At 35.1% G+C, this 22,657-nt stretch overlaps 1 protein-coding gene across 7 annotated transcripts in view; it reads left to right on the top strand.

Annotated features, from left to right (window-relative positions):
• Stag2 (stromal antigen 2) overlaps positions 1-22,657 on the top strand; it is a 129,235-nt gene that overhangs the window by 56,030 nt on the left and 50,548 nt on the right. For all 7 annotated transcript variants that reach the window (XM_026784746.1, XM_026784744.1, XM_013350460.2 and 4 more), the window contains 6 exons: positions 904-982; positions 7,982-8,146; positions 15,851-15,947; positions 18,210-18,286; positions 20,287-20,491; positions 22,121-22,272. In XM_026784746.1, the coding sequence (XP_026640547.1) occupies positions 904-982; positions 7,982-8,146; positions 15,851-15,947; positions 18,210-18,286; positions 20,287-20,491; positions 22,121-22,272 (775 nt within the window). The remainder of the gene's footprint in view (positions 1-903; positions 983-7,981; positions 8,147-15,850; positions 15,948-18,209; positions 18,287-20,286; positions 20,492-22,120; positions 22,273-22,657) is intronic.

The following is a 22,657-nucleotide window of genomic DNA, read 5'->3' as shown; positions in this document are numbered from 1 at the left end:
AAAAAACATGCATGCTACTTAAATTTTTATTTAAATCAGTTTTTTTGTGAGTATTGAGAAAATTCAGGTTATGCAAAGTTATTCCTATTCCCACTAAAAACAAGGGCCAGTTTTTTTAGTTTTATCTGTTGGAAGTTGAAGAGACTTGAAAGATTTTATTCTTCCTGTGTATATTGTATATTGTGTTATAGATGAGAAGACTGAGATTATTTCTGCAAGATCACTGCTATTTAGTATTAGAACGGATTATCCTTATTAGTTTACTGCCTGTTTACTTCATTAAGGTTTTTGAGCATTTAGCATAGTTCTCTATTATGTTTCAGTTTATTTTTATATGAGTTTTTATGAGATCTCTCTTTATCTATATTCACTCAGAATTACATTTTGTAGTGATATATACTTATATAGTATATTTTGTATTTATATTATGTATAAATCTTTTGAATGAAGTAGAAGTCAGAGGAACTGTAGATATTGCTAAGATTCTCTAATGATTTAATATTGAATGGCAAAATAGTTTATTTTGTTTTTGTTTTTGTTTGTTTTGTTTGGTTTTGATTTTAGTTTTCTGAGACAGGGTTTCTCTGTATACTCCTGACTGCCCTGGAGCTCACTCTGTACGCCAGGCTGGCCTTGAACTCACAGAGATCTGCCTGTCTCTGCCTTCTAAGTGCAGGGATTAAAAGTGTGTACCACAACCACTACCCAGTCTTACTTACATCCTCTTTTATCTCCTTCCTACTCCTGTCATCCCATTTTCCACATCTATAACTCTGTTTTATTTGTGACTTGCTGATTTGTTATAATTCAACAATGCCTTTCTTTTATAGATATTAAAAAATTGGAAACATCACCTACTTTTGTAAGAAAGGTTTAAAATATTTGCTTATCTTTTTGTCATAGGGAGTCAGAAACACATTTTTCTTCTGACACAGATTTTGAGGACATTGAAGGAAAAAATCAGAAGCAAGGCAAAGGCAAAGTATGTATCATTTATGTGACTATTTTTTAAAGGGTGTGTGAATGTATGTTTGTGTGTGCATGCACGTGCATGCATGTGTGCACTTCACTGAAAGAGAATTTTTATCCTTCAAATATGGCTTGTTTTCGGGTTTCAATTGTATTGCAGACCTTCTGAGTGTACATGGTTCTTTATGTTTTCAGCCCAAATAGCTTTTAAATATCTAAATAGTATATTATCATTGAAATTAATGCTGTAATTTTGTTTCTAGTAGGTCATTTTATAAAGTACAATATGCTAAGCAAAATGTGTTATCCCAACTGGTTTGATTTGCCTGTAAATTGATTCTGATACACTGTACTGATGTAATATATAACCTGAATATATAACATGTAACATATACCCATTATGTCTATTTTACTAGTGAAAATCACTTTATCCTTTGAAATGTCAAAGATGAAAACTAGCAAAGTTGAGTTTTTAGTCAGTAGAAAACAAATTTAGAGTACGAATAAGTAGCTAGATAGCTGTCAATAGCTTAGTAAGTTGTTAAATTATTTTGCTGGATTTTCTTTGGTTTTTTATTACTTAGTTTCACTGTATAGCTTAGGCATGCCCAGGCTGGAATGAATTGGAATGAATTTATGATATTTCTGACTTAATCTTCTTCCTAAGTGATGAGATTATACATGTGTACTACCATGTAGATTGTGATTTTTAAATAATTTATTTACTTGTATTTCATTTGCATTGGTGTTTTGCTTACATGTAAGTCTGTGTGTGGGTGCCAAATCTTGGAGTTACAGACAGTTGTGAGTTGCAATGTAGGTGCTGGGAATTGAACCTGAGTCCTTTAGAAGAGCAGTCAGTACTCTTAACCACTGAACCATCTCTCCAGCCTTAGATCATGATTTTTCTACTGACTGTGCAGTGAACTTTCCTCATAATCCTGGGATCCAGAGTTTATTTATAATTCAGACATTTAAAGAACTTGAATGTATATGCTTGTGCGTGTGTGTGTGTGCACGCACACACACGCCTTTAGGGTTTTGACTTCTGTGAAAGAACACTACATCCAAAAGCAACTTGGGGAGGAAGCTATTTCAGCTTACGGTTCTACATTATACTCCATCATTGGGGAAGGTCAGGGCAGGAACTCAGATAAAGCAGGAGTCTGGATGATGGAGTTTGTGCATAGGCCATGGGGTAGTGGCTTGCTCGGGCTGCTTTCTTACAGCACCCAGGTCTACCAGCCAGAAGTGGCACTGACCATTATGAGTGTAGGATGATGGGTCATCCTATATCAATCAAGAAAATGAACTACAGGCTTGCTCATAGCCCAGTCTGGTTGGGGCATTTTCTCAGTTGTGTTCCCTTCTCTCAAATGACTCTAGCTTCTGTAAAGCTGATGACATAAAACTAGCCAGGGGTGTGTGTGTGTGTGTGTGTGTGTATGTATGTATGTATGTATGTATGTATGTATGTATGTATGTATGTATGTATGTATATGTATTCCATATGGAATTTGATTTAAATGGAACCATACCATGCAAACTACTTTTTAAAGTGTACCCCAAACTTAATGAGAATCTTCAACAACTTTTATCAGCGAATATAACTGTAATGTTTAGTGATTTCATAGCATCACATTTTATACATGGAACATAAATTATTTAACAAGATCTTGGAATAGTTCTTACAATGCCTATAATTAATTTATTACCATTTTTATGCTTAGTTCCTTAAAAAAATAGAAATTTAAAACAGAAACACAAGGATGTGAAAGGAAACTGGAACTCGTAAGTGTTGAAAACAAACATTTGTAATTCTAGTGAGCAGCGTATGGTTATTTATTTATTTAGTACAGTGTTCTGCCTGAATGCATACCTACATCCCAGAAGAGGGCACCAGATCTCATTATAGATGGTAGTGAGCTACCATGTGGTTGCTGGGAATTGAACTCAGGACCTCTGGAAGAACAGTCAGTGCTCTCAACCACTGAGCCATCTCTCCAGCCTATGATTATTTATTATTAAACAGTTTTCTCTGGTCTACTTTTGTTTATAGTTTCATTTATACGTTCAGATTAGGGTCCATCCTCATGGCATCTCAATAGAGTAAACACTTTTCTGAGTTTTGTTTTACCTTGTGTTTGGTAGTGCTAGGGATTGAGTCAAGGGCTCTCACATATATTGAACATTCTGTCTGTTGTTGTGATAGAGCCTAAGCCCCTCTAAAGTTTTTCTTTTTGTGATATAGCTTATTTAACTTTTCAGAGCTAGTGCTAAAGGTGAAGTGTTAGTGGCCAGATCAAGGATTTATTGTAATAATAAGAGAAACTACATTTTAACATTATTCTGTTTATGTTTTATGTGCTGTGGTAACAATTAGTATATATGTATACATGAGTATAATTATATAATTATAATAACCTATTTTAATATCAAATCAAATTACAAAACCTGAGCCTGGAGAAGTGGTTCAACTTTTACAACTGTGTATTTCTTTTCTGAAGGACATCAGTTTGATTCCCAGAATCAATATCATGTGACACATAGCTGCCTGTAAGTCTGTCTCAGGGGAATCTGGTCCCTCTAGACTCAGCAGGCACCTTCTCTTCCCATGTTACTTACCCACTCACAGATCTGCCTACAATTTAAAAAGAAAGTCTTGAATATAAAACTTGCATATTTTATAGATATAAATTGATATCTAGAGACAGTCAATGGTTAAATGATCTGAATCCATTCTTTTTTTTACTATGATTCTACCACCAAATGTCTTTTATTTTTTCTTCTTCCTCCTCTTCTGCCCATGTCCCATCTTTCTCGGAGACAGAGTCTTAGTGTCATGTACCTTGAACTTGCTTTGCAGCCAAGGCTGGCTTCTGATCTGCCTTTTCAAGTGCTAAGATTACAAGTGTATGTAACTATACCAATCTGTACTTTTTCTGCATTTCCCTTATTTTACCATGTTTTTCTCAAGCACAGCAGATGGATTGAAGTATTTTAATTGTACTAACTTTTTCATACTGACCAACTATATTAACACACATGATACACAATTTAAAATTATATGGCTCTGTGTTATTGTTAACTTTTAAAAAACATTTTAATATACTCTTAGTTTTTTAGCCTTATTTGAAATTCTTTTGCTTTGTGCGAAAGTATTTCATTTTACAATTATGAATTAATGATTTAGGCTCACAAAGATTGAGTCCTTTAGCAAAATTAACTAACAGGTAACATCTCAAAATATTATGAAAGTTATGTACTGAAACAATTATTAAGCATAGTGTGGTTTTTGCTAGGTGTGGTAACATATGCCTCTAATCTCAGTTGCTTAGGAGGCTAAAGCAGATAGATTGCATTTTCATTCCAGGATGGGCTGTTTGTTTACTTCAAGCCAGCCTAAAAAATGATTTAGCAAAATTCTGTCTCAAAATAATAATCAAAAGGACTATAAATGTACCTCACTAATAATTGCTTGCCTTGCATGGATGAGTCCCTGAATGCATCCCCATTACCACAAAACACCAAAAAGAAAAGCACAACAAACCAAAATCAGAAAGGATTCTGTAAAGTAATATGCAAACATACACAGAGTGTCTTTGAAAATAAATCTATATGTTGGACTCTCGATCAGAAAATTAAAGAAATGGCTTGCTTTTAGACTGTCCATCACATAACAATATTGCTTTTATTTTTAATGTCTTATAAAAATAAAGAATATGTAGTATGTGACTATGTTGGTTAGATTTAACTGTCAACTTGATACTTTTTAAAATTACTTGAGGAAAGAGTGTATAATGAATTAGATAAGTTGGCCTATGGCATGTCTGGTGGAAATTTCTTGATTGTTAAATGATGTAGGGAAACCTGGGCGATTGTGGGCACTACTATAACCTAAGTGAGTAAAGAGAAAGCCAGCTGAGACAAAGCAAGGATTGTTAATTTTATTTGTTCTTAACTGTGTGGTGTGACTACTTGAGTTTCTGTCCTGATGTCCCTGAAATGATGAACTTTGACCTGGAATTGTAAGCCAAGTAAAACCTTCCTCTCCTAAGTATTTTATCACAGAAATAGAAACAAAGTAGAGCAGTCACTCACAAAGCCAAAGATAGTTACTGTAATTTTATAGAAGGTTGACAGACACTTGCTCTCTAGATCATAGTGTAGTGCTGAGCTGCTGGCAGGCCTGCTTTTAGTCCCGCCCGGCTTCCACAGGGCTAGCTTAGCCCCGGAAATAACAGCACACAAATTGTATTCTTTTAAACACTGCCTGGCCCATTAGTTTCAGCCTCTTATTGGCTAATTCTCACATCTTGCTTTAACCCATATTTAGTAATTTGTGTAGCACCACGAGTTGGTAGCTTACGGGGAAAGATTCAGCATGTCTGACCTCCATGGTGTCTGCCCAGCTATGCTTTCTTTCTTCCAGCATTCTGTTCTGTCTACTCCACCTATCTAAATCCTGCCCTATCAAAAAGCCAAGGCAGTTTTTTTATTAACCAATGAGAGTAACACATAGACAGATGACCCTCCTCCATCATCACAGGAATGTATATCTCTAAAAGGGATCCTGAAGTTATGAAATACAAGGGTCTGAAAATATTTCCTTGAAAGATTTGATTTTTGGCAATGACACTTTAAAGGTGAATTAGAGAGACTGGAAAGATGGTCAGTGGTTAAGAACTCTTGCTTGCTGCTCCTGCAAAGGACCAAGGTTTGATTCCCTAGTATCTGCATAGTGATTTAGGTGCAGGGGTTCTGACACTTTCTTTGGGTCTCCCTAGGTACCACACACACACATGGTGCTTAGACATACGTACAGACAAAATGCTCATATACTTAAAAAATGAGTTAGGGTAAAATTGTTGATTACTTTTATCCCCTGGTAGCATGCAAAAGACCTGTGCAAGATCAAACTAGTGTGGATGGAGAAGGGGGCTATGATCCGATCTTATCTGAGGAGCTATTGGCAATTGATGGCTACTGGAAAAGGGAGAATCAGGTTTCTATAGGGATTCAGCTCCTGAAAGACTATCCATGTTCAAGTATATTTTCCTGTAGCCATATACCTACTGGCAGCACTAAGTTGACTCCAGGGGTTAAGAAAAATAGAGAACAGATGTAATTAGGAAGGAAAAGTGGTTGGAGGAATAGAGGGAGCACTAAAGGGTAGGGGGTTAAAGGGAATTTGAACAAAACCCATATTATGAAATTTTCAATCAATAAAAAGACAATTTAATAGGGATGGCTCTTTTTCTTAAACAAGGTGTAAAAGTTGTGGGAGTATTTTGCATAAGTTATGCAATGAGCCTTGGCCTTTTTTCATGCACATAATTACATGTGTATGTATGCACGTACGTATGTGTAGAAGTCAGAGGACAACTCATGGGAGTTGTTCATTCCTGCTCTTTGAATCCTGGGGATTGAACTCAGGTCATCAGGCTTGGCAACAAGTATTTTACCTTATGAGCCATTTCTGTTTCTCTATATATGGAACCATTGTCTGATTCAGGAAACTCCTGCTTCCAGTACTGACAGCTTTCTTATAAGTGAACTTCATTTTTACGCAGTGATCATTAATTGAATTCTCATGGTGTTTGAGGGTTGACTCAGGACAAAAATGAATTTCATAGCTTTATTTACACTCTATAAATACTTGTTTGAGATTGTAATGATGAGATTGTAGAGATGACTCTGTGGGTTAACAGCATCGGCTGTTCTTGGAGAGGACCTGTGTTTGATTCTTGGAACCTACATGGTGGCTGGCTCACAACTGCCTATAATAGTTTGAGGAGATCAGTAACCTCTTCTGGCCTCTGTGGGCACACATCCATATGTGTAAGAAAAATACTTGTACATAAAATAAAGTTGAAAATTAAAAGAATATTGCAGTGAATTATAAAGCTGGCAGTAGGAATTATGTTAGGTTGTTGAACTAAGTCTGAATTACCTTACAGGAGGTTGTTCTAGCTACCTACTCTCTTCTGTACCCTAATACAGAATGATAGACTAAGATAAAACTTGAAGAGATGTTTTTTATTTCTGTGGTGTTTTTTTCAAACTTTGTTGATATTTTGAGTACTTTTAATGCTGTGATATGGCATTGTTTTTCAAAATTAAATTTAGTAGATTAAATTCTATTGATTTAGATCTAAGTAACATTTACTGAATTTCTTCTCGAACAGAAGTGATAATAATAGCAATTATTGTTTTACTTTATTATGTGCTGAGTATATTTATAATAAATATTTTCTGTTTTCATCATCACAGCAACCCTGTGCGGTAGCCATAGTTTTTATGTTCTGCTTTACAAACTAGAAAATGTTTCTCTTTTCCTTTTATTTCTCTTTCTTATTCCTCTTCTCCCCTCATTCTCCTTCTTTTCTTTCTCCTCTTTCACAGCAAGGCCTCACATAGCCCAGGTTGACCTTGAATGTGTTTCAGTCTCCCTGTTTCAGTCCCTTGACTGTTGGAATTCTAAACACGTGCCACCATGTCAGATGTGGAGTAATGTGTGGATAAGTAACATGTCCAAAATCACTCAGCCTAATAGGAGTAGAAATTTCTACCTGCAGTTTGTCATCAAAGACTATGATCTGCTGTAAGATAATATGAGCTTCTGGGCTGAGAGTTGACTCAGCAGTAAGAACTCTTACAAAGACCCTGGTTCAACTCCCAGCACCCGCATGGTGGCACATAACTAATTCCAGTCTCAGAGGATCTGAAGCTCTCTTCTGATCTTCATAGGCTCCAGGCTCAAACATGGTATACATGCAAACATGCACAAAAACCACTCAAAGGCATAAAGTAGGCAAATAAATAAAATTAAAAAATAATGTATGCTTCATGGAAAACAAAGAGGTCTTAACTGTCATGTAACTTTCTTATATTTGAATGACCTTCTTTTATATATCAAGTTAAAACTTAATCAGTAGCTTTCTTGGTATTTTTTTTTTCAGTTCTCAAGGATATAAGTTAATCAGCTTGTTTTTTTTGTGTGTGTGTGCAGACTTGTAAAAAAGGCAAAAAAGGTCCAGCGGAAAAGAGTAAAAGTGGAAATGGAGGAGGAAAACCTCCTTCTGGTCCAAACCGAATGAATGGTCATCATCAACAGAATGGAGTGGAAAACATGATGTTGTTTGAAGTTGTTAAAATGGGCAAGAGTGCTATGCAGGTAACAGTTATGATATTCTTTGAAGTATATTTGTGTATTTTTAAACTCTAGTAACATATAAAGTGCTGCCCTGTTTTTTCTTTTCTTTAATTATTTCTTGTGTGTATCCCTCTCCAAGCTTCCTGTGTCATGTGTGTTGCCATTTCTGTGCATGCATGTGCTCCATGGTGTATGTGGAGTTTAGAACTGATGAACTCACTACTCTTTTCCTTTCATCTTTATGGGGACTTGGAAGAGCAAACTTAACATGGCCAGACTTTCTTAGCAAGTGCCTCTACCCACTGAGGCATCTTGCTGATCCTCTTTTTAATTTTACTTGTTATTATTGTGTCTAAATATGGCATGCTTGTGTGACTGTCGGTATGGAAGTCAGAGGAGAGCTTTCAGCAAGCAGTTGGTTCTCTACTGTGAGTTTCAGAGATTAGACTCAGCTTCTTAGGCTTCCATGGCAAGCACTTTTACTCACTGAACTATTTCACTGGCCCTTCCTTTATTTTTCTGATTGTGTTTTTAATAAATTCAAAACTATGAATATATTTATAATACCTATCGTTGGGAAGGTTGCTGGGACGTAAACCTAGACTCAAACCTATTCAAGGCAAGTATTCTAATCACTACATCTCACTCACTTTCTTTTTGGTCAGTGCCGGACTTTCTGCATGGTAAAGCAAATGTTTTGCCGCTGACTAAGCTATAACTCTAGTCGTTTTGTCTTGTGTCTTTTATTTTTGTAAACTTCAGTATTTTAGTTAGTTTGCATTGCTGAAAAATGACCTGGTCTATATAGCATATAAACAACAGAAATTGGTTTCTCAAAGTTATGGACTCTAGAATGTCTGGGATCAAGGTGCTGTAAGATTTTTAATGTCTGAAGGGCCTTTTGGTTCATAGAGCATTCTATAAAGTCTTGCCAAACTTTCCTAAGACTATCACACTGGTGCTAAGGTCTCAACATCACATACAATGACAGGAGGTATACAAATTACCAGAAATTTCAACTTAGAGTCACTGCAAAGTAGATGCTTCTGTTTTTCTCTGGTCTTTTGTGCTTTTGCTGACTATTTTAGGTTATCAGATGTTTTTAGACTAGTCTAGCTTGCACAGGGACCTGTGTTTGGCCCCCAGCAATGAGATGAGAAAGGTAAGTAAAAAGTGAAAATAAAAACCTGAACAAACTCTGTTTCTGCCTGCCCCCAAGGGACATTTTTAGTTATCTCCCCAGGGATTGCTGTAAAGCTCTTGTCCACCTCTAAGTTATGTGTATTTTCCTCTTGTGTTACTTTCTTGAGGCCAAATTTGATCAAGGAAATCTGCTTTTTAGAAACTGGATTTTTCCCTTACTCAAAAGTTTCAGCCCAGATTTCCTTATGGCATACTTTCTATTTTTCAGCCACAGTGTTCAGGCCTTTATGTTTCTCTAGGTGCTTGGAATAGTTCCTTTTCTTTCTTCCAAATCAAATAGGGATGACTGAATAAAAATTCATTCTTTTATAAGCTTACTTTTAATTATGTGTATATATGTGTTTTTGCATGTGGGTGTATTCACTTAAGTGCAGGTGCCCAAGTAGTACAGAGACATTGGCCCCTTTGGAACTGGAGCAACAGGCAGTTGTGATCTGCCTGAGTGGATATTCAGAATTAAACTCAGAGTCCTCTGTAAGATCAGTGTGTGTTCTTAACCTCTGATCCATCTCTTCAGCCTCTAAATGTCACTATTTTGAAAAGCGTTCTTAGGTACTGTCTTCACTTTTCCAATGTAACATTTATTCTTACCTTACTCTTGACATTCCATTTACACATTTACAATATCAGATTATAGTAATGTATGTATATCTGGCTCTGATTCCCCCTCTTTTGTTTCTTTGAGACAGAATGTGTAGTTTGACTGGCCTGGAAGTAGTGACTTGCTTTAGTCTCGTGAATGCTGATATTTGTCGGCTTGTGTCCCTATGCTCAGTTCTAAATATGTTCTTAGTGTACTGTTAGATTAGAAGAAAATTTACCTATTTGTGATGGTATACACTTGTAATCCTAGTCCTTGAGGGAAAATGTCTGAAGCATCCTTTGTTCTGAGCCAAGTTGGGCTACATAATGAATTCCAACTGAGCCTGAGGTATATAGCAAGCATCCACCTCCATAGAATTTTTAAACTACTTTTAGTGTAACAGCTTACATTTTTTTTACATTTTTTTTAAATTGTAAAAGACTTGCATTCCTATTATAAGTTGTCCTTGAATCTCAAGTATTATTAATAGTACTTCGAATTATTCTGGGATGTTTTTTTTAAAATTTTATTGGGCATTTTTGTAACTATATTGTTTAGTATACCCTTATTCTTGGTAATATAGTGCTACCCAACCACAGAAATGCTTTTAGAATTTATGCAGAGCTATTTTGGAAAAATTTGTCTTTGCTCCATGACTTTTGTTGGTATACATTAAATGTCTGGTATTAACACAATTAGTCGCCCTAATCATCTAAAGACTTCTTTACTCAGGCATGGTAAATAGTTTGTGATAACTCAGAAGTTGGAGTTAGCCAGAGCTTTACCTATAAATAACTTCTCTATGTGACTTGTGCATTTTAGAGTATATTGTCTGAGTTTAGAGTCTTAAGTAGTATCTTGTCCCCTAGCATTCCAAGAAACTAGTACAGCTGTGTGGCTTCCTATGACCTAATTTTCAACATAACTGCTACACTCTGTTGTATGGAAAGGCATAGATCCTTCACCTTTTACTGGGGAACAGTTTTTAATCAGGTTAAACTATTACAGTGTATGGTGTATTCTTTCATTCTTTTCTTATTGATCATTTTGGGAAAATGTTTCAATACTTTTCTTAATTGTGCTGGTTACCCTATATAAGCTGTTGTATTGAAAATGACTTAAGCGTAGGCCCATTACTATAATAAATATCTGACATGACTAGCATAAGAGGAGGAAAAGTTTATTTGAACTCAGTTTGGTTATTTGTCTCCCTGGCCTCCTCTTTGGGTCTATAATCATGTGTCACATCCTGGTGGGGATAACCTGGGTGTTGTGTGCAGCGGTGGGCTGCGTTCCCGCCCAGCTCCCGCACGGCTAGCTTTATACCCGAAATAACAACACACAAATTGTATTCTTTTAAACACCTCTTCGCCCATTAGCTCTAGCCTCTTATTGGCTATCTCTCACATCTTGATTAACCCATTTCTATTAATCTGTGTAGCACCACGAGTTGGTGGCTTACCAGGAAGATTCTTAACTGGCGTCCATTTTGGAGAGGAGAGCTATAGCGTCTGCCTCACTTCCCTTCTTCCCAGCATTCTGTTCTGTCTACTCCGCCTATCTATGCTGCTGTCCTATCAAAGGCCAAGGCAGTTTCTTTATTAACCAACCAAAGCAACACATTGACAGATGACCCACCTACATCACTGCAGTGATAGGAGCTACTGGGTGCATTCTGCCACCCTGGAGGGCTCCCGGCCACTGGCTAGCTTTACCCAAAATAATTACCCGGAAACTGTATTCTTTTAAACACGGCTTGGCTCATTAGCTCTAGCCTCGTATTGGCTGATTCTCACATCTTACTTTAACCCATATTTAGTAATCTGTGTAGCACCACGAGGTGGTGGCTTAACAGGAAAGATCTTAACGTGCTTCCATCTCAGAAAGGAGAGGCATGGCATCTGCTTGGATCTGCTTCTTTCTCCCAGCATTCTGTTTTGTCTATTCCGCCTACCTAATTTTCTGTCCTATCAAAGGGCCAAGGCAGTTTCTTTATTAACCAATGAAAGTAACACATAGACACATGACCCTCCTCCATCACCTGGGATAAACTTGTTTATCTCACAGCAATCAGAAAACAAAGGTAGTGCATAATTTTCTTTGAGGACATGCCTCCAACTGCCTCAGGTTCCCATTAGGACCCCAAATGTTAAAGTTTCTACCACCTTCCAGTAAGTCTAAGTTGAGGACTAAGCCTTTCACATTTAACACATGGACCTTTGCAGAGGGCGGAAGGATTCCTGGTCCTTATAGTCCATGTCCTCTAGCAATAACTTTGTAAGGTCTAGGCTGCCACTCATCTACTTTGTGTATCGTCACCTCTTCTGGACAGTTTGTATAAATGAAATCATAGAACATATGACTCTTTATGAGGAGTTTCTGTTATTTAAAGTAACTCTATAAAAAGTTTTATCTGTGTTGTGGCCTGTATTATGACTATTCCTTTTGGCCGGTTTGCTATATTGTATGAACATTCAATGTTTAGTTATATATTCCTACATTCTTACACATTTGTTTTGTCAGTACTTCCTTGTTTTGAAAGTGCTGTACAAGTGTTTGGTTAGACATATGTTTTAATTTCTCTTGAGTAATATATACCTGAGTATTTATTTGTTGTGTCATACATATTTTTCTATGAACATAGAATACATATATAATATTACTCTATGTTTAACTTTTTGAGGAGTTGCCAAATGATTTTCCAAAATGACTACCATTTTATATTTTGCTAGCAGTGTTTTAGTGTTTTATCTTTCTACAGCTTTGTCAATGTATGTTGCTATAGTTTTTAAAATTATAATCATTTAGTAGGCATGAAGTGGTATCTTTTTCTGTTTTTTTTTCTTTACTTTTTCTTTGTATTAGACATCTTTTCATGTCTCTTCCTCTCTTTCTCACTCCCCCTTCCCCTGTGTGTCTCTGTGTGTCTGTGGTCTGCATGCATGTTTTGCCCTCTAAGGTTAGAAGAGGGTATTGGATCCCCTAGAGTTACACGTGAGTAACTGTGAGTGCTGGGAACCGAACCCAGATCCTCTGGAAGAACAGTAATTACTCTTAGTCTCTGAGCCATCTCTCCAGCTTCCACTTTGCCTTTTTAAAAATGACATAATTGTGAAAGTTCTTTATATATTTTGTGCACAGATAACTTGTTAGATATGTGACTTTTAAAAACATTTTATTCCTTTCTGTGGACTACCTTTCACTTTCTTGATGAAACTTTTGAAATATAAGAAGGTTTCACTTATTAATACTTTCTTGTGTTTATACTTTTGAGCTACTCCCTTTTTATTTTTGTTCTAGGATTTTATAGTTTTTTTTTCTTTTTTTAAAAAAGTTATCTGATCAATTTGAGTTAAGTAGTATATGTACCATATATGGTATGTATATGTACCATATATGTGTATGTATATGTATAAGCTTGTAAGGCAGATGTTTTTCCCACTGAGGTATCTCCCCAGGTCAGATATTTTCCTTTTAAAATACTGATTTTGATACTTAGTTTCCTTTGTAGTTATGAATTTTAGGATTAGCTTTAATATTTACAAATACATCAGCTGGAATTTTGGTAGGAATTACAGTGAGATAAGTTTAGAAATATTGGGCATCTAATACTATTACCTCTCCACATTTGTGAATTATCTTACTAATTTATATTTAGAATTTAATTTGCTTTTAAAAAATTATTAGCATTGTTTTATTAGGGCTTACTATTGAAAAAGCATTTTTTTTTATCTCTTCACTGATTCAGGCTTTTACCTCTTTAAAAATTTCAATTTTTGTTTATATTTAAATTTAAAGTTTAACCTTGATTAGCATATGACATATTGTATATAATAGTGGAATTCATTCTGGCATTGGTGTGACAGGTACCATTCAAATTTTGCATGTCTTTATACATCCTAAGTCATTCTTTTCAAGTACTGTTGATCACTTTTGTGCATTTAAATTGACTCATTTTATTTATAATATCTTACTAAACAAAGAAAGAAGTATGACTTTTTTTGCTTTTGCTCTCCAAACCCTTTAATACTCTCAGTCAGCTGATGCACAAGCAAGAAAAAACATTTTTTTAATGTTTGAAGAGAGTATTTGTTATGCTATCAGTGAGTGTCATATACCAAATTCCCCATCATTTCTTTGACAGTAACCCTTCATTCTGGTTCATATGTTGATTCAAGGTCATAAAGTTAGGCAGATAATGCTTTAAATGCCTAACTTGCTGGAGACAAATGGATCACAACACTTGGGCTTTGCCTAAGTATTCATACTACAATATTAAGGATTTTTGTAGGCAGCTCTATTTAATATGTTTTCAGTTAAGTAAAAACAGTGACCCCCAATATTACAATATGCCTTTGTCTGAGGCAGTGTGCCAACATGCACATTCCTTCTCCAGACTGCTGTTTTTATCTTGAATGTTAGTCTAGCTTCTGGCATCACTGATCAGTATCAAGGCTTCTTGGTCATCTGTTTAAATTCAGGTGAGAAGAGACAGTGTTCAGCATTTGTTTTTGTGGGGGAAAGTAGTTATCTTTAATAAAAAATAACTGGTGTTCAAATGTGACAATGCTGAAGTCTCATATCTATCACTTAAGAAATAAATTTGGCTTAATCAGTCTCAAGGTATTGACAGCATCCCACCACTTTCCACTTTCTACTGCCAGGAGCCAGGCCACTAAGGGCACATTGCAGAATACCCCTCCAATCAGTGACTGCCATTCACTTTTCTGGGCCTTTTTTCCCAGTCAGTTTCCAGTTTCTCCCCTCTCCCTTTGGTCCTCTTAGCCATATCTGGTCTGATGCAGGGTTTTCTTGGCAGTGCAGTCAGTCTCTGACTAGTCAACATCATGATGCTTGGGACTGGAGATCCTACCTGGAAAACTCAGTCAGCATCTTTGTAGCATCATCACCCCCCACCTTAAACATGCATGCCTGCCAAGAAAAAGCAGTTTTTAACAATTCACAATAAAAGGTCTGGAAATGGCCTATGGTAGAGATCTCAAATGTATGTCTCCAGGTCTGATATTCAACCAGAAAATACTAGAGCCAGGTTCTTTATTACATGAGGGGTGTTGTCCACATACCAACCAGAGGCAGAAGCTAGCTAAAGGCTCATTTCATGTCTATGGTCATACCGCCCTGAACATGCAGAGGCATTTTTTTTTTTTATACAGAAAGTCTTAGGATGATATATTCCCTAGAATATTATTAATGTCACAAAGAAACAATTACACTTTATAAAATTGAACATTATTACTTAGTTTTTGTTACTTAAATTTCTAGATTTTTAAAAGTTTATGTTTTATTTTGCATATGTGCACATACAAAAGCACTTACCTTCGTCATGGTAAAAACACAAAATACTGGTATGATATAAAAAAGAATTTCTTTTTATGTAGAAAATATAAGGGTGATTATGTTTTCTAGGATATTACAATATATCCATGACATAATTATAGATTGCATAGAATGGTGACGTAACTTAGTTTTTGGTTTTTGAAATTTTTAAATTTGTGTGTGTATGTGCCACACAAGCATGTATATATGTCATGACTTGACTGTGGTGGTCATCATACAACTCGTGAGGGGTTTGCTGGGACTGGTTCTCCCCTAATATTGTTTTGTTCTTGGGAATTGAACTTAGGTTTCTAAGCTGAGCAACAAGGGCCATTACCTACTGAGTGATCTCATTAGCCCAGTTTTTTTAAAAAATAATTATGAATGATTAGAAGGTAGGTGGTTATTTTATATTATCAGCCAGTTACTTTATTAAATTTGATTCTATTAAAATTAAAATCAAACTTTCAATTTTAAAATGAATATTTAAAAATTAATGTGGTATTACATCATGTTAAATTTTATGGCTTTCATTACAGTTAATTGTTTCTTAGACCATCAGTAAAAACTAATGATTTTTTATTTTTTCTTGTTCTCTCTAGTCGGTGGTAGATGACTGGATAGAATCATACAAGCATGACCGAGATATAGCACTTCTTGACCTTATCAACTTTTTTATTCAGTGTTCGGGCTGTAAAGGTAAAATATATTTATTTTAGAATCATAAGTTCTTAGATACCCATTTTTTTTTTAAAGATTTTATCCCTTCTCATGGAAAAAAAGTAGTGAATTATTTGCATTATATCTGCAAAATGTATAAGGAGAAAAGCAAAGAACAAAGCAAGAGAGAAAGTCTGTTGACAAAGGTGTATTCACTATGAAATTTATCTAAAAACTTAGCAATTTATGTTTAAGGTATTTTATTAGATTTCCTACTTTTGCCATCTGATTTAGCAATGAAGAAGTGGAAAAAAAGGGAGAAGGTAAATAATGAAGAGATATAGGCTTAGATGTTATGGTATAGAATAATAGAGTTTAGGGATTAAAACTCATAAATAATAGCCTCTAGTTTGTTAGAACTTTGAGAGTGTTATACATTGTGCTTTGGTTATAACACCTTCCAATTCCTCCCAGATCCTCTTCCTTACCCACCCAACATATTGTTCTTTTGTGGCTTTCTGCTAGACTGTGGTCACATTACTAGAGGCTGCAATCTCGGAGGAAACCAATTTTCCCTCTCCCTGGTTTTGTAAATATTTTCTGATATACTGTGAATGCATATGTGCAGCTAATTTATTGTGTATAAGAAAACAGTGCTTTCTTGTTGTTATCTACCTCCTTTGTCTCATGTTCTTTCTGTCCTTCCATAATGATACCCAGATCTTGGGAGGAGGGAGATCGGTATATATGTTCAATTCAGGACTGAGCATTCTGTAGTCTCTTATTGTCTGTACCTTGGCTGGTAGTTCTGTATGTTGGTCACCATCTCCAAATAATCAATCTGTGGGTATAATGAGAAGTCATTAGAAGTTACATTAAGACTCTGTCCATCTACCAGAATGACAGTAGTAGGTTCTCCCCTAAGGCCTATGACCCATCTAGCCATCAGTTCCTTTTCCATAATGGTGCCAGGTATTGGTTTTATATTTGGCCTGGTAAGACTGATGATTATTTTTTTCTTTCAATAGTATATAAACATAGCACCTTGTAGCACTCCTGAAAACTAGGCAGTACGGTTGAATCTTCCAGGTTCACAATGGTATACACAATGATATAAATGTATACATAGTATACACACAATGGTATGAAGGACTGAAGGTAATAGGAAAAAAGGATTAAATTGGTTGGGAAGGGGAGGGCAGGATAAAGGAGGGAATACAGGAAAGAATAAATGACACTAAAGGCTTTTAGAAAAAATAATAATGGAAACCTACTTTGTAGAATCTTAATTTTACATGTACTCACAGTGTGGGAGGGAGGGAGGGAGAGAGAGAGAGACAGAGACAGAGACAGAGAGAGAGAGACAGAGACAGAGACAGGCAGGCAGGCAGGTTGGTTTCCATTCTCTCACACAAGTATATAAAAAGAGTTAAAATGGAGATACTTTACAACGGGACAACAATTCCTCTCCTGAATAACTAACATAGGCTCAGTAGCCTATGAAATAAAAAGCCCATTGTTAGGAATAGGTTAGTTCTTTTGGTATTGTTGACCAGCAGCACCCACAAACCCCCAGTATTACAGGTGCCAATGCTCCAAGTTATCTTCTAGAACGTAACAGTGGGATCCTATTACTGAAGATACCCTTACATATTTCGACAACCACTATGCTACTAGACCTATAACTTCTGACTCTTATCTTTCTATAGCCTGATGAGAGGATGGCAGTATATAGTGGTTTTGTGCAAAGTATTGGAACATGGTCAAAATGAACTGTGCCTGTTACGTTACTTTTTCTTGTGTTCACATTCATCCTCAAATTTTAAAATGGTATCATTGTTTATGTTAAAGAGGGAAAACTAATATAGTCATCCTTTTATAGATAGCCGATATCTAGATATCTAGATATTTTTTAAAAAAATAAAAATGGCCTGTCCCAAATAAGTACAGAATTTTTTCTTGTCCTTATTGCCTAAACAATGATACAGTATCATAGCTTCAGGATATTTACTATATATAGGTTGTATTCATATATGGCACAATTTTACATGAGAAACTTGGGTACCCAAGAATTGTGGTATCCTATTCCCCATGGATACAGATGGATGGTTGTATTATAGTATATCGGTATGAGTAAAGTAATACAGGTAGTAGTGTTCAAAAGTGATCATGCTAGGAAGAATCATACCTGTCAGCTTAAGAAGTATGCTTTTATTGTGAGTGTAGACATAGGTGTGCTATTTTATGTTCCCTGTAGTTCTTTTCCTCCTTATATTAACTTCTAATACTTGGAAATTTCAGGAGTTGTCACAGCAGAGATGTTTAGACATATGCAGAACTCTGAGATAATTCGAAAAATGACTGAAGAATTTGATGAGGTAACATTCCAAATGTTTCAATAATTTTATTCATGTCAATTGTGGCTTAACATGTACATATTTTTAAGTGCTCATATTGTAGATATTGCTTATGGTATTCATCAGATGATAGCTCTGCAAGCTCAGGTGAGCTGTCTTAGCATCAGTCGTATCTGTAAATGGGGATAATAGTTTTGTTAATAAGGCTGCTCTGAAGATGTTTGAAAATTGCATAGCATTTTAAAATTCTGTGCATATAGCAAGAACTTAATATAACTGTTATTATAAAAATAAGTCGGGAACAAATAATTGAGAATATAACATTCTGAAATATTGGAAAATGAAGATCTGTTCAAGTATTTGAGTAAATAGGTAGTTTAGATGAAGAATGTATAGATTATTACATAAAAACCCTTATATTTCAACTCTATGAACAAAAAATAGTGATATATTGGAATTGATTATTACAGTAATGTCATTGAAGTATTGTTACCAATACATCACTGGTAAATTTACTAAAGTGAGAACTTCTCCAGGACTGAAATTTGTGTGTGTTTTTTTTTTATTCATAGCTGTATTCCAGCACTAGGAGTTTTACGCTTCCAAAATGACTTGAATTTTCAAGTAGAAACACTTGTCTCACTTGTTTTATTTGGTCATTTTTTTCTTGCTCTGTCTAATGAAAAAGCTTTCAACTCTCATTCTAAGAGATAGATGAGTTGTTAAAATGGTTTTGATGCCACTAAGTGCTATTAATCAGTCCCTTAGTAGCAGGAAGGTATTTATGAGCAATGGTATTTTTTTTAATCTTTCAATAATAAATGTTTTAATTAGAACCTTCTTAGTAAAAGAAAACAAGGGTTTGAGTTAATCATCTTGAAATATGATTAAAAAATCTCGCAAACCAATTTGCTCACAACTGTATTTCAATATAATCAACTAAACGAGCTCATCAGTAGCTCAGTGTCAAGAGTGTGCATTTAACACGATCTAGACCCTGGGTTTAATCCTCATTCGTCCAAAAAATAAACAGAAAGGAATCCTTTTATTTGAGTATTCCAGGGCCTTATTCTCAAGCACAGTTGGACTTCTATATACCATGAGTTAAATAAATTAATTATGAAGTTAAACATTAAATTGATTTTAAATCATTTTGTTTTTCTTATCAGAAGCACTTTTTCAGTTTTTATAAATTATTGGTATCTGTTTTAAGTATTCATTTAAATATTTTTATGTGTGCATACATATTATGGATGAAACCCAGGGCCTTACTCTTGACACGTGCTCTACTACTAAGCTAAACACTCAGTCTAGGATGTATTTTTAATGATTTCTAGAGGCTCTTAGTTCAGAATGATGAATGCTCCCCATTTTTATACAGAGGAAAACCTGAGTGCTAACTTTGGGCGACTGTAGTAGCTACATTTCCTTTTCTCTTATTTATTGAATTTTGTTTCATTGTTTGATGCTTATGGTCAAATTAAAGCCCTTACTCATTCTAGCAAGTGTTCTACTGCTGAGCTATATTCCCGACTTTGCATTTGTTAAATTATGTGATTGCTTATGCCTGTTGACTATCTGGTGTCTTGAATCTAATGAAAAAATTTAACTGATTTTTGTTTTATATATTATTCTATTTGACTGTCTGAGAATACAATTTTATTACTTCAAAACAGAAGGTATAATTTTTGTTTGGTCTAAAGAAATTTAGTAGGTATATTTGTGCTTTTCAAAAGAATGTTCTACTTTGATGAGGGAATACTGATGTCAAGAATTGATATTTAACTACATTTATTAAAGTGAGGTCTATTAAAATCTCTACTTTGATCTTAAGTAAAAGGTCAATGTTCAAAGATGAATACATCTATCTTTACATATTCTTTTGCTTTCCTTGAGAATTCATTGTTGAAAAAGAAAGTAGGATAAGATAGTATTTTCATGCTTTTGGCTGGGGTACATTAAAAGTAAATGAACTAAGCTATGAACTTGATATGAATTTCTGTTTTAAACTTTTTTTTTAGGATAGTGGAGATTATCCACTCACCATGGCTGGCCCTCAGTGGAAGAAGTTCAAGTCCAGTTTTTGTGAGTTCATTGGTGTATTAGTACGGCAATGTCAATATAGTATCATATATGATGAGTACATGATGGATACTGTCATTTCACTTCTTACTGGATTGTCTGATTCACAAGTCAGAGCATTTCGGCACACAAGCACCCTGGCAGGTTGGTATTTTGAAATATTTATGAACATTCCCTTTGTTTATAGACAAGGAAGATTACCATCAACGAGGAAACAAGTAATAATACTATGAATTTCTTTTAAGTATTTTTGAGACAACATCTCACTGTGTAGTTCTGTCTGGCTTGGAATTTACTCTCCATAGCTGGCCTCGAACTCAAAGACAACTTTCCTGCTTCTGTATCCTGAGTGCTACTTTAAAAAAAAAAATATATATATATATATATATATATATATAGTGACCCTCTAAGTCAATATTTCTTATCTTCTGCCCAATGTGAACTATTGAGAGTCGATTGGTATTTTTATTTTTGATTTTTTTTCTCTAGGTGTTAAATAACTTACAACAGAAAAAAGCCCAATAACCACAAATCAAATTACACTGTTGCTTTGTTATATCATTTAATGTATTATATGGCAGGTGGTCTGGAATATGGTAAAGAAAGGACGGAATTAGATTTTTGTATTAAAGATTAATACATTAAAAATGCCAGACAAAAGTAGTTTGTCTCGTTAGTAACAAACAGTAGAGATCTAGAGGACGTTTCATTAAAAAAGCTTTTTGTTAATTGTCATTTCATTTTACTTGATGCGTGCATATGTACATATCTATGTCTCTTGACAATTTTATTATTGTCTTTGTGATGATATTCAACAGGAAAACTAAAAATGGATACTTAAGAAACTCTTTTAATCCAAAATGATTTGATGTGAGGCAGTTAAATTTGAGAATGGTGGCTTGTGTCTATAATCTTTGTACCCAGAGGCTGACACTGGAGGATTGTCATTAGGCAGAGACTAGAGACCAGACTGGTCTATATAGTCAGTCCTAGGCTAGCCTGGGCAATAGTGTTAAGAGCCCATCACAAACATTCTTTTAAAAATAGTATTTGATTCTTCCTACTTTAGGCAGAGGGATGGTAAAATGAATATTACATAAACTTTGATTTTCTTAGAAGATAAATCACAATCTTTAAACACCATTGTAAGAAATACTTTCTAAAATACTTGTAGGTAAATATGTTCTGCACTTAGTATATACATTGTTCTGAATTCCAGTTGAACCTAAATATGTAACATAGGACAGATTTCTTTGTACTTTTAAAATGTACTTTATTTTATGTGTATGCATGTTTTTTTACATGTATGTCTGTATATACCATGTGTGCCTTTTGCTTGGGGAGGGCAGAGTAGTGCTTTGGATTCCCTACAACTGGAGTTATACATGGCTATGATCTGACATATAGGTGCTGGTACTTGAACTTGGGTTGTCTGGAAGAGCAGCCAGTGCTTATAACTGCTGAACTGCTTGAGCTTTTCAGTTCAAGGCCAGATTTCTTAATGTCTTTCAGTTTCAATTTCCTTAGCTCTTGTTTTGGTGGGATTTTGTGAAAATTAGTAGATAATCCAATTTATGATAGCTATTAAGTAGGAAGTTTACTGACCCATAATATTCCAGACATTATGTGCTGCTTTCAGCTATGAAAAAAGTTGTATGCTTTATTTCAGTCAAAAAGCAGAATATTGCTCAATTTCTCGTAATTTGATCTTGGTAATACAAGTTTGCATCTATTATACTAACTAATTTCAACATTTTCTCCTTTAAACTCTAGCTATGAAGTTGATGACCGCTTTGGTAAATGTGGCACTAAATCTTAGCATTAATATGGATAATACACAAAGACAGTATGAGGCTGAACGGAATAAAATGATTGGAAAACGAGCCAATGAGAGGTTAGAACTCCTGCTGCAAAAGCGAAAAGAGGTAAACTCTAGTATTAAATATTGAGGCTACAAATATGCAACTAACTTGGTTACCATTAATTATAAATTGCCAGTTTCAGATAATTTTTAAAGTTTTATTTATTTTTTATTGGTGGTGAGGATAGAACCTAGGACCTTATTAATGCCATGTATATGCTTTACCACTGAGCTACAGCACCCGAGTTCCAAGAAAGATTTAAACATTGCCTATGCACCTGACTCCAAATTTTATTAAATATCCATGTCAACAATACCTCATTGTACGTTTTCTGTGTAGGCTACTCTTGAGTATTGTGTTTGAGTAAGATGACTTGAACTTGTCTGGAAAGTTATCTAAGACCAAGAATTATTCGTGTTACTGACAGTTTTTGTCTTGTCTGTCTTCC

This window comes from Microtus ochrogaster, chromosome X, assembly GCF_000317375.1.
Source record: "Microtus ochrogaster isolate Prairie Vole_2 chromosome X, MicOch1.0, whole genome shotgun sequence".
In the NCBI taxonomy this organism is placed as follows: Eukaryota; Metazoa; Chordata; class Mammalia; order Rodentia; family Cricetidae; genus Microtus; species Microtus ochrogaster.
The sequence above is the reverse complement of the archived record's forward strand: the minus strand, read 5'-3'. Positions and strand labels throughout refer to the sequence as shown.